Genomic DNA, 12,391 nt, shown 5'->3' with positions numbered 1-12,391 from the left:
CCAGGCTGGGGAAGGGTCCCAGAGCCGGAACTCAGCGCTATATGGGAAGCGAGATGGCTGGGGCTGGGCCTGAAGCCCCCTCCACCAGCTCATTTCCTCTGACCGTGGTGTAACAAGATGCGCAGCAGTTCCTCCCACCTTCGGCAAAACATTCAAGAAACGAAACTACTGGGCAGGCCCAGCCCCCAGCCCCCAGCCCCGGTGCTCCTGCCTACATCCGGACCACATCTGCGCCGGCTCTGCCTTGGGGAACACACGTCTCGATCCTGCTCCTCAGCTTCAGTGCTTGGTTCCCTCTGCGCCAGAGATGATCAAGGAGGAGCACGAGGTGGCCGTGCTGGGGGCGCCCCAGAGCCAGGCGCCCCTGACGACCACGGTGATCAACATCCGCAGCGACACCGCCGTGCCCGACCACATCGTGTGGTCCCTGTTCAACACCATCTTCCTGAACTGGTGCTGCCTGGGCTTCGTGGCATTCGCCTACTCTGTGAAGGTGGGTGGGCACCCGGGGCGTCTCCACGAAAGTGTGTGTGAGCCTGGAGAGGCCCTGCCCAGACGGCACGTGCGTGGGGAGCCCCCGTGTGTACGGGTCTGTGTGCACGCTCTTTCGTGTGTGTGTTGTGTGTGTGTGAGAGTGTGGCCTGGGGGATGGTTCCCAGGGAGACTCATGGCGAGGCTGCCTGGGTTACATGGGGTGGAGCTGGGGGTCTGTGTCTCTCGCACCCCAAGACGGCCTCCTTCCCAGCCTCATCAGGGAAGGCGCAGCCTTCACACTCAGCTTCAGAACACGAGTCTGGTCCGGAAACGAGGAAGGTGCTGCAAGGACCCTGACCCCTGGTGTGTGAGTGGCCGGTGAAGGGGCCTGAGAGGAAGGGAGGCTGAGCCCTGGGGCTCCTGGAGAGGCTGACTCTCTGTGAGGACGCAGACAGAGGCCCCAAGAGGGGAGGGTATCACCGGCCACTGTCCTGTCCAGACTCCAGGGAACGGGCCATCGGGTGACTGGGAGCAGCAGGGGAGGGCCTGAGCCACAGCGCCCGGCGGTCACCTGGACCCTCACCACCTCTCCTCCTCCAGTCTAGGGACCGGAAGATGGTCGGCGACATCACTGGGGCCCAGAGCTACGCCTCTACCGCCAAGTGCCTGAACATCTGGGCCCTGGTCCTGGGCATCTTTCTGACCATTGGATCGATCGTTCTTCTCATTTTTGTCTACATGGCAGCCTACGAGACGGCTTTGCGGATCAGTAGACATGGAGGCCACTAGCCGCTGTCCATGGAGGCGGTCCAGGGCCTCCACCTTCCTTGGTGGCTTTGCCCCCGAGGCATGAGCCTGCCGCGCCCCCAAGCCATAGGCAGCAGTTTATAGACACAGATTGTCAACCACTGAATCAATAAAGCACCCTTGTCTGTGAAGCTGCTGTGATGTCTCCTGCGGAGGGGACACTGCTATGACCCTGGCGGCCTCTGGGGAGCCCACAGCAGTCAGCTGCGGGCTGACTGAGAGGGCCAGAACAGAGCTGGTGACCCCACCGCGGTCAACAGGAACCCCCAGAGGAAAGACCCCTTCGTCCCCTCAAAACCAGCGGGCCCTGCTGGGTGGAAGAGTCTCGCAGACACTGGGGACCTGGGACATTGTTGTGAGCCTGGGATGCAGACGGGGAGATGGGGCCGCTCCTAGCCCAATGCGAAGAGACACCCGGGCAGGTATTCCTGTCTCTGACGCCCCAGGGGGAGTGGGTGGGGGGCCGCACCCCAGCTGCTGAGCCACTGTGCCCTGCACAGGGTGTCTGGGGTGTCACCCCGAGAGGCTGGAGGAGTCCCGGCAGCCACAGGCTGCGCTGGCAAGTGACCCCGTCCACACGCCCTTTGGGGACCCAGGCTCTCCTGGGCTCACTCAGGGCCCAGGGCCAGTCCTGTCCAGCTCTCACTGAAGTCAGCAGCTCTTCACAGTGGGTTCCCCTCCTCCTGGCACTCAGAGGAGATGGACGCCCCATCCCCACTGGGCCCTACTTGGATCCTCCCTGGAGGACGGTGGCTCAGATGAGGTTGCCCACTCTCTCTTGGGTCCCACATGAGAGCAGGAGGGCTCAGCCTCAGGGACACTGAGTCCTGCGGAAGGAGAGGCTGGCAGACTGCCTCTCTGAGTCCAGGAAGGACTGTCTCCCAGGCAGGGACGGGGGGACAGATGTGTGACCCTGACCCCTGGCCTGTGAACCCCCAACCCCGGCAGGCCCTAGGGGGTCCCCACATTCTCTCAGGCGGGCAGCAGTCGCCAGGGCTGGTGGCACTGAGTGTAGCCTGCCTGAGCTTCACCGATTTGCGGTGAGGGTCCTGCTAGGTGGGAGCCCCCGTGCAGGCCGCAAAGGCCCGGGTCCCGGACCTTCTGAAAATCACAGGAGGCCCGAGGCATCAGGCAGAGGAAACCGAGGGCCCTTCCCTCGACGGCCCCGGGTGCTGACGGCCGGGCCGTGAGCAGCTGTGGTCCTCGGAGCCACGGCCCGGCCTGGTTCCCAGCGGACGGTCCCGTGTCCCCTGTCAGCTGTGGGTGACCTGGGCTGGGCTGAGTTGGGGGAGCGGAGGACAGAGCGGGAGGCGGGAGCCCTGGGCCAGGGTGACGTGGGGGTCGGCAGCGGGGCAGGAGCCCGTGGGGAGAAGGCTCTGCCTCTGCTTTGCCTGGACTGGGCCTCGAGGGATTCAGAAGGCACGGCTCCTCAAGACACCGGGTGTGGTCCCAGCTGGGGGAGGGCAGAGCAGGGCAGATGAGTCCCGGGTGGGGGTGGGCAGGCGGGCTGGTGTGCCCCTGGCCTCGCCCCTGGCTCCCTTCCTGTCGCTGCTGGTGCGGGAAGATTCTGCCTCCCCAGCCCACCCAGTGGGATCTGCGCGCTGGACAGCGCCCCTGCCGACTCCAGGGCTTTGCGGGCTACTGGCTCTTCCCACCCTGGAGGCAGTCCTTCTCGACCCCGAGGGATGTGCCTGCCAGCCGTCCCTCCTCCAGGACTCCCTTCCTTGGTGCTGCCCCTCCCCGCTCACGGGTGTCAGACCCACAGGGAGAGGGGCTCCCTCCTGGCCCACCCTGGGATCCCAGCCTCCCCGCAGCCTCTCCAAGTCAGGGGGCTGGCGTAGGGACAGATTGGGGGGGAGGGGGCACCCCCATGAGGAGTCAGGGGACGAGGGGGTGGCTCCGCTGCCCCTCCACACGCCCCAGCCCAGCTGGCAGTGGGCGGGTCTGCCCTGCCCCTCGAGTGCCCCCGTGTCTGGAGGCCACGGCAGAAGCAGGGATGCGGCTGATGTCGAGGGCGGGGCAGGGCAGGGGCCTCTCCTCTAGCTGAGCAGCACGGGGCTCTCTCTGCCCTGGTGGACGCTGTGCTGTTGCCTTTCCGGCAGAGGGGGCCTGCGGGGCCGTGTGAAGGACAGTGACGAGAGGGACGTGCCGCAGGGTGTGAGGGAGCTGGGCGCCAGGAGAGCCCGCACTGACCAGCGTCAGCGTGTGGGACAGTGCGGGGTGGGAGGAGGTGGGCTCGGGCTCACGTCCAGGCTGGACTCTCGAGGGCCCCCTCCCCAGGTCAAACCACAGCGCCCTCACACACAAACCCTCCTTTTATTTCACGGGGGCAGGTGCCTGGATAGGCTGCGGGGAAAGGGGCGACTGCCTCGGGCTGTGGGCAGGCCTAGTGGCCTCCGTAGTTCTGCATGAGCTCCGAGACTGCCTGAACGATCATCAGGGAGCCGGTGGACACGAGGACGATGAGGACGACAGTCAGAAGGATGCCCAGGACCAGGGAGCAGATGTTCAGGCATTTGGCGGTGGAGGCGTAGCTCTGGGCCCCAGTGATGTCGCCGACCATCTTCCGGTCCCTAGACTGCAGGAGGAGAGGTGGTGCGGGTCCAGGTGACCGCCGGGCCTGTGGCTCAGGCCCTCCCCCGCTGGTCCCCACTGCCCCGTTCTTCCCAGCGGGGACCCACGCCCGCCTGTCCCCTGGAGTCTGAGCGCGACAGTGGCCGGTGAGCGCTCCTCCCCTCCTGGGGTCTCCATCTGCTTTCCCGCAGACAGTCAGCCTCTCCAGGAGGCCCAGGGCTCTCCCATCCTTTCTCTGGCCGCCTCACTGGCCCCTCACCCACCAGGGGACAAAAGGCTGACCCTGGTCATCCCCATGCACCCCCTGCAGCCTCATCATGACCTGCACGTGTACACACACACACACACACACAACATGCAGCAGAACAACACACACGGGGGCTCCCAACCCCACGTGCCGTCTGGGCAGGGCCTCTCCAGGCTCCCAGACACTTCCGTGGAGACGCCCCGGGTGCCCACCCACCTTCACAGAGTAGGCGAATGCCACGAAGCCCAGGCAGCACCAGTTCATGAAGATGGTGTTGAACAGGGACCACACGATGTGGTCGGGCACGGCGGTGTCGCTGCGGATGTTGATCACCGTGGTCGTCAGGGGCGCCTGGCTCTGGGGCGCCCCCAGCACGGCCACCTCGTGCTCCTCCTTGAGCACCTCATAGGCTGGGGGCACCGCCCCGTGGGCCCCAGTGAGTAAGAGCTGGGATGTGCGGTTCATGGTGGGGACGGAGCAACTGCAGTCCAGATGAGCAACTGCGGTCCAGATGCCACCACACACTTGGGGGGGCCCTCCTTTACCCAGGAGTTTCGATTTCTCCTAAGTTTCCTTTTCCTGGGCCGGTTTCGTTTCGTAAGTGGAAATGGGCTGGGCTTAGGAGGTGGGGTGGACCACTGAGTGTCAGGTTACACCAGAGTCAGTGGGAGGGAGGCTCCTTTCCCAGAGGCTGGAAGGGGCTGGAGGTTTCCTTCCACCCTCCCAGGTTTTTGGCTGGGACTCCCCTCTGTCATAATAAAAAGACAGTTTAACAGGAGAAAAATAACAGTTTACCAACCTGTATACCTCCTGTCTATGAGAGGGACCCAGAAAAGCTCAGCAACTTCCCCAAATGCTGAAGTCAGCACCTAAATGCCATCTGAGCTCAAGATGAGAGGCTGCGGTGGGCAGGAGAGGCCTCCTTGGGGAAGTTACCCCGAAAAGCACAGAAACAGGGTGGTTTCCTGCAGAGGTCATCCTTGCCGCCTCCACCCATGAAAGTTTCCAGGAAATGCGGTCGCCCCCTGGTCGCTCAGTCGTGCCCGACTCTTCGTGACCCCACGGACTGCAGCCCACCAGGCTCCTGTGTCCATGAGATTTTCCAGGCAAGGATACTGGAGTGGGTTGCCATTTCCTTCTCCAGGGGATCTTCCCAACCCAGGGATCGAACCTGGGTCTCCTGCACTGCAGGCAGACTCTTTACCAACTGAGCTACAATGGAAGCCCCCTGGTACAATAGGGTCACCCTTACAGGGAGGTTTGCCTTGTTCATTAAATGTCTCTCGTAGGCTGACTTCTACTCAGCCTCAGAATTAAAAATAACCAGTTAAAATAATCAATGTACCAAAGAGGCTTGTTTGGGGTTATGAGTTCTACTTCCCTTAACACCCGAGTCAGGCCCTGTGTTAGCCACATCCCCTTCCCTATTTAGGGATGTGGTCTGGGGACCCTTCCCCAGCCTGGGGGTCTCAGGCCCAAGCCTGCTGCCGCGCCCACTGTCCCCACTCGGGCCCCTGCCAGGCCCCACTCAGCCTCACCCCAGGGCCCAGAGGAGCCCCGCCCCCACCGCCAGCCCCCCAGCCGCACAGGCCTCCCCTCTGAGGGGCACTGGCCCCCCAGTCCTGAGTCCCCGCTCCAGGTGGGGTTTGGGTCCTTCCTGGTTGCAGGTCAGCACCCAGCAGCCCGTGTGGCCTGCCCCCCCTCATTTCTCATGGGACCTGGGGTGGCTCCAGAGGGAGCCGGCATGCTGGCAGGACAGTTCCTGGGCTTGGGGCTGTGCCCCCTCCTTAGGGACAGGGTGGGTTGGCTCTGTGGCCAGGCCTCCGCTCTCTTCAGACTTCTTGAAAAGAGCCAGTCATTTTACCAGCAAAAACGTTTACACACAGGAATAACAGATAACTGCAATTCAGGACAAGAAAGTCATAGCAAAAACTGTAAACACATTCGGGAAACAAAGGGGAAGATGTTACTCTGTAGAGAAAAAGGAAGCAGTTGAAGGGGCCGCTATGAGCAAAGTCCATCAGAGAGACGCGGCGAGCAGGGTGCTGGCGGTTCCTGTGGCTGAGCTGCAAGGACTCTCGTCGGCCGGAGTTGTTGTTGGCGTGCGGAAGCACCCCCTTCTCCTCTGGGTTCTCTTGGCTGGTCTAAGAATTAAGTTGTCATAAGACAATTAGGACAGAATCACACAGAAGTTTAGCAACATGTACACATGGGAGAGACCCAGGAGAACTGAATCACCATCGAAATGGCCAAGACCCTCACCTTAAACACCATCTTCAACTAAAGACAAGGGAAGATGCTGGGGTAGGCTTTCATGACTTGAAGGGGGAAACTGACCTGGAAATAGAAAAGCAAATGTTTGGGAAGCAAATGTTCACTGGGCCAGGCAGGGACACAGACTGGACTCTGATCTCCAACAAACCCTTTATCCAAATTATTTCAGGCTGTTATGGGAGGCAACAATAAAAGCTTCCCAAATCTTCTGTTTCATTTTCTTTTTTAAAAATCAGCCTAAATTAATCCTTATGCCAAAGAGAAACATTTGGGATAGTAAATTCTGCTCCTCTCCAGTGGGCACTATCATTACAGATGTTACAAGAAAACCAGAACCAACCTTTCGGCCAACCCAGTATGTCCTTGTGGAAGCCCCCAGCTCTCCTCGGGCTGTGCACAGGCTTCTCGTCACGTTTTCTTTGAGCCAAGGGACAAACTCTCCGGGCAAAGCTGGAACCATGTGTGCCTCCTGGAAGTTTCTGGTTAAGGTGTTACGGAGGCTCGATGACCAGCAAGAGGCCTCTGATCCCTCATGAGGAGAAAGCAGAAGGTAAACGCAGCAAGCGCACACCGCCCTTTACCCTCCAGCTGCCCGCAAAGGCTTTGCCCAAGCACAGACGCCGCTGCCAACTGTCCCCTTTGAGGGGTACTGAGGGGTGCTCGTGAGCTGTAGCTTCTGCAGACCCTCGGGTCAGAAGAGAGGCGTCAGCATCAATCAACCAAGGCTACCTCAAATTATGGGTGTCCCAAAGCTGACAAATAGCCCGATTTACATGGATTGCCCTTCAGTTATCTTACAGATCTTGTTTTTCCATCCAGAGATAGATTGCTTTGAAGCAAGGAATGGGGCATGGAATTAATTAAGGAATCTGAGCCCAAGTTGGAGTTGGGACAGGCCTGCAGGCTAAGCTTTCTCGCCCTCAGTGCATCAGTGGTGACCCCAAACAGGAAGACATGTCCCTCTACACCTCCAACAGGAAGGCCTCTCCCCTTCCCACCCAGCAGGAGGAAGCAGGTTTCTCTCTGCCGCCCCCCACCCCACCAACAGCCCAGCCAGAGACCTCAGAGGCCCAGCCCCCGGAAACCTCGTTACTTTGCACCGCGGCTCCTCCAATGGACTCTGGTCACCCCCGCCCCTCCCATCTCCCCCTTCTCCCTCTGTCCAGGTTCTCTGGGTTTCCGTGTGTCCCACCATGGTTTGCATATCCTGAGTTGCATTTCCTCTGCTATTCCTGAGTAAACCTGTCTCTGCTGGTGCTGACTGGAAAAAAAGGCACAAACTAAATGTTGAGAATTATGTTTTATTTGGCAGATGAAACTGAGGCCTTAAGCCTGGGACAAAGCCTCTCTGAAGATAAGGGAGGAGCCAGGACATATAGGAGTTTTGCAACAAAAGCCAAGTAGTCAGAACATCAAAAGATTACTGTTACTTAAAGAAAAAGCAGACATCTTAAGTGATGATTTAGTGCTGTTCTATGAGTGGGAAGATGCAAGTGTCTGGGCTCACTGGAATCATTCCTCTGGCTGCACCTCAGCTCTCTGGGGCAGGGTCCCGCGCTTCCCCATCCAGAGTCCCCTCAGAAGGGCGGCTGTGGTGGCCAAGGGCTTGTCCACAAATCCTTGTTTACTGCTGTGGCAGGCGACATTCTATGCCTGCAAGCTTCTCCTGCACTTTCAATTCTTGACCTACAGAGTACGCTGTGTAGTTCATATTTATTGAATTCCAATATTCATTAGTTTTGTAAGTTTTTCTTGGGCAATAAAAGTACCCTAGAAACTATAAACCATGTTGCCTGCCTAATGGACACCTGGCTGTTTGACCCATCTGGGTCTTGGGCAGACTAGGGAGCGAGATGCAAGTGTGGTGGGGAGGCCGCCCTGCACCCCCTGGGCCCCGAGGCGGTCAGTGTCTGGTCGTCTCCCACGACGGGGTTGGTGGAGGTTTTCCTCCCTGCTGGGCCAATTCCAGAGTCCCCCCAGCCAGCCCCACGGCGTGGCTCTTACCCCGAAGCCGCTGACCCCACGTAAGGACAGTCCAGCGCCACCCGATTCCGTGTCTATCGCGCCTCGAGGTAGGGGGGTGACTGCTGGGGTGGGGCCACCCGTTGCCCGGTGGCCACACTGAGAGCTAGACTTGGGTCCGGGCCCCGCGTGAAGTCACGGTTGGCGCCACGCTGCCCTCTGTCATCTGTCGTTGCTTTTGTCGTTCTGTGGCTCTTTACCTTCACTTTGTGCGCTAAGTAACTCAGTCGTGTTCAGCTCTTTGTGACCCTGTGGCCTGTAGCCCTCCAGGCTCCGCTGCCCGTACAATTTCCCAGGCAAGAGCTGGAGTAGGTAGCCATTCCCTTCTCCAGGGGATCTTCCTGACCCAGAGATCGAACCCAGGTCTCCTGCACTGCAAGCAGATTCTCTACCCTCTGAGCCACCAGGGATTGTCTTTGTACTTTTTAGCTGGTGTCTATCTTCACTGATACATGCAAAACTTATCTGCTCAATTTTTAACACCAGAGGCACTGAGAAGCTCATACAGTAGACATGAGGCCACATGTCCCAGAGCTGCAGCCAGTTCCTGCCCACATCCGGGGCTGGCCTCTCCATCACCAGGAACATGTGCCAGTTATGGAAAACCACACAGAAAAATAGTGGGGTGGAGAATTCTCGAAGCCCATCTCTCCACAAAAGCAGGAAAAACTTTGCAAAAAATTTCAGAATCAACATTTTCAGCCTCTGAAAGTAGAGAGAGTCTTGCAGAAATCAGAGGAGTGCTTAATCAAGAAAAAATAGTGTACTTTCAGCACAGGGCTGTGTGGCATTTTAACTTACCCTGGTTCCATCCCTCATGTCTAAGCTCCGTGGCAGCCTCGCAGACAGCAACCTGTAATCTATTTCAGACTCTCGCCAAAGTCTGAAGAGGCAGGGGCACTTCCTAACTCATTCTCTGAGGCCAGAATCACCCAGACACCAAAGTCAGAGAGAGAGACTACAGAGAAAAACAAAGACCAATATCCCTTATGAGTATAGGTTTAAAATCCTCGTCAAGTTCTAGCAAACTGAATCCAATATTACATATACACCACGACTGTTACCAGCTGGGCTGGAGCCAAACTCAAGGTCAGCTGCTCATTACTCCATGTTTGGCAGACAGACAAGTTTTGTTGGTTGCAGAAGCAAGATGCTTTATTCAGGAACCTGGCAACCTGGGGAGATGGCAGACTGGTGTCCCCCAAAACACTTCTGAGTTGCCGATCAGGGCAAGAGCTTTTAAAGGAAAGCGTCGAGGGTTTGCAGGTGGTGGCTACGTGCAGAGCAGCACAGTCAGCTCTGACCAGCATCCTGAAATTGTGGTGCAGGCTCTGGTGAGCATCATCTTATTTGGAGTGAAGTGAATCTTCAGCTCCAGGGTCGAGTTGTTCTTGTTTTCTTGAGCGCAGGTTTTGGAAGTGTGCCACATGGAGCAACTTATGTCATTTCTACAGCCTGGTCATCATGCAGTTAGCTTTTTCCCTCTGGTGGCAGTTTTCAGTTCAGTTCAGTTCTGAGTCAGGTCCAACTCTTTGCGACCCCATGGACTGCAGCACGCCAGGCCTCCCTGTCCATTATCAACTCCCGGAGGTTACTCAAACTCATGTCCATCGAGTCAGTGATGTCATGCAACCATCTCACCTGCTGTTTTCCCCTTCTCCTCCGGCCTTCAATCTTTCCCAGAATCAGGGTCTTTTCTACTGAGTCAGTTCTTTCCATCAGGTGGACAAAGTATTGGAATTTCAGCTTCAGCATCAGTCCTTCCAATGTATATTCAGGACTGATTTCCCTTAGGATGGACTGGTTGGATCTCCTTGCAGTCCAAGGGACTCTCAAGAGTCTTCTCCCAATACCACAGTTCAAAAGCATCAGTTCTTCAGCACTCAGCTTGCTTTATGGTCCAACTCTCACATCCATACATGACTACTGGAAAAACAATAGTTTTGACAAGATGGACCTTTGTTGGCCAAGTAAGGTCTTTGCTTCTTAATATGCTGTCCTGGTTGAACATAGCTTTTCTTCCAAGGAGCAAGCATCTTTTAATTTCATGGCTGCAGTCACCATCTGCAGTGATTTTGGAGCCCTAAAAACTAAAGTCTCTCACTGTTTTCATTGTTTCCCCATCTATTTGCCATGAAGTGATTGGACCATATGCCATGATCTTAGTTTTCTGAATGTTGAGCTTTAAGCCAACTTTTTCACTCTAACTTTCACCAAGAGGCTTTTTAGTTCTTTGCTTTCTGTCATAAGGGTGGTGTTATCTGCGTATCTGAGGTTATTGATATTTCTCCTGGCAATTTTGATTCCAGCTTGTCCTTCAGCCAGCCTGGCATTTCTCATGATGTACTCTGCATGTAAGTTAAATAAGCAGGGTGACAATATACAGCCTTGACGTACTCCTTTCCCAATTTGGAACCAGTCCACTGTTCCATGTCCAGTTCTAACTGTTGCTTCTTGATCTGCATACAGATTTCTCAGGAGTCAGGTCAGGTGGTCTGGTATTCCTCTTTTGAAGAATTTTCCACAGTTTATTGTAATCCACAAAGTCAAAGGCTTTGGCATAGTCAATAAAGCAGTAGATGTTTTTCTGTAATTCTCCTGCTTTTGTGATGATCCAGTGGATGGTGGCAATTTGACCTCTGGTTCCTCTGCCTTTTCTAAATCCAGCTTGAACATCTGAAAGTTTACATTTCACATACTGTTGAAGCCTGGCTTGGAGAATTTTGAGCATTACTTTACTAGCGTGTGAGATGAGTGCAATTGTGCGGTAGTTTGAGCATTCTTTGGCATTGCCTTTCTTTAGGATTGGAATGAAAACTGACCTGTTCCAGTCCTGTGGCCACTGCTGAGTTTTCCAAATTTGCTGGCATATTGAGTGAAGCACTTTCACAGCATCATCTTTCAGGATTTGAAATAGCTCAACTGGAATTCCATCACCTCCACTAGCTTTGTTCATAGTGATGCTTCCTAAGGCCCACTTGACTTTGAACTACAGGATGTCTGGCTCTAAGTAACTGATCACACCATCACGGTTATCTGGGTCATGAAGATCTTTTCTATATAGTTCTGTGTGTTCTTGCCACCTCTTCTTAATATCTTCTGCTTCTGTTAGGCCCATAGCATTTCAATGTTCCCTTGGTATCTCTAATTTTCTTGAAGAGATCTCTAGTCTTTCCCATTCTATTGTTTTTGTCTATTTCTTTGCATTAATCACTGGGGAAGGCTTTCTTATCTTCTTGCTATTCTTTGGAACTCTGCATTCAGATGGGCATATCTTTCCTTTTCTCCTTTGCCTTTCACTTCTATTCTTTTCTCAGCTATTTGTAAGGCCTCCTCAGACAACCATTTTGCCTTTTTGCATTTCTTTTTCTTGGGGATGGTCTTGATCACCGCCTCCTGTACAATGTCACGAACCTCCATCCATAGTTCTTTAGGCACTCTGTCTATCAGATCTAATCCCTTGACTCTATTTGTCGTTTCCGCTGTATCATAAGGGATTTGATTTAGGTCATACTTGAATGGTCTGGTGGTTTTCCCTACTTTCTTCAATTTAAGTCTGAATTTTGCAATAAGGAGTTCATGATCTGAGCCATAGTCAGCTCCTGGTCTTGTTTTTGCTGACTGTATAGAGCTTCTCCATCTTTGGCTGCAAAGAATATAATCAGTCTGATTTCAGTGTTGACCTCTGGTGATGTCCATGTGTAGAGTCTTCTCTGTGTTGTTGGAAGAGGGTGTTTGCTGTGACCAGTGTGTTCCCTTACAAACTCTGTTAGCCTTTGCCTTGCTTCATTTTGTACTCCAAGGCCAAGTTTGCCTGTTACTCCAGGTATCTCTTAACCTCCTACTTTTGCATTCCAGTCCCCTATAATGAAATGGACATCTTTTTTGAGTGTTAGTTCTAGAATGTGTTAAAGGTCTTCATAGAACTTTTCAACTTCAGCTTCTTCAGCATTACTGGTCCAGGCATAGACTTGGATTACTGTGGTATTGAAT

At 55.2% G+C, this 12,391-nt stretch overlaps 2 protein-coding genes and 1 long non-coding RNA gene across 3 annotated transcripts; 1 reads left to right on the top strand and 2 right to left on the bottom strand.

The window, feature by feature from the left end:
• Nucleotides 1-224: 224 nt before the first annotated feature.
• On the top strand, nt 225-1,412 carry LOC112444847 (interferon-induced transmembrane protein 1). The gene is made up of 2 exons (XM_024987403.2): nt 225-493; nt 1,075-1,412. Exons 1-2 carry the CDS (start codon nt 308-310, stop codon nt 1,261-1,263), a joined length of 375 nt encoding a protein of 124 aa, XP_024843171.1. The 5' UTR covers nt 225-307; the 3' UTR covers nt 1,264-1,412.
• A 2,168-nt stretch (nt 1,413-3,580) lies between these two features.
• On the bottom strand, nt 3,581-4,615 carry LOC282255 (interferon induced transmembrane protein 3 (1-8U)). The gene is given in 2 exon segments (NM_181867.1): nt 3,581-3,859; nt 4,319-4,615. Coding segments are annotated over 2 exon segments (441 nt in total). The 5' UTR covers nt 4,568-4,615; the 3' UTR covers nt 3,581-3,667.
• A 254-nt stretch (nt 4,616-4,869) lies between these two features.
• LOC101904625 (uncharacterized) lies at nt 4,870-9,792 on the bottom strand. The gene is made up of 3 exons (XR_003033215.2): nt 6,717-9,792; nt 6,365-6,439; nt 4,870-6,246 (listed from the first exon to the last, which is right to left on the bottom strand). It is a non-coding gene; the product is annotated as an uncharacterized lncRNA (long non-coding RNA).
• Between the last annotated feature and the right edge of the window lie 2,599 nt (nt 9,793-12,391).

This window comes from Bos taurus, chromosome 29, assembly GCF_002263795.3.
Source record: "Bos taurus isolate L1 Dominette 01449 registration number 42190680 breed Hereford chromosome 29, ARS-UCD2.0, whole genome shotgun sequence".
Taxonomy (NCBI): Eukaryota; Metazoa; Chordata; class Mammalia; order Artiodactyla; family Bovidae; genus Bos; species Bos taurus.
This window is presented reverse-complemented; position numbering and strand designations above follow the sequence as displayed.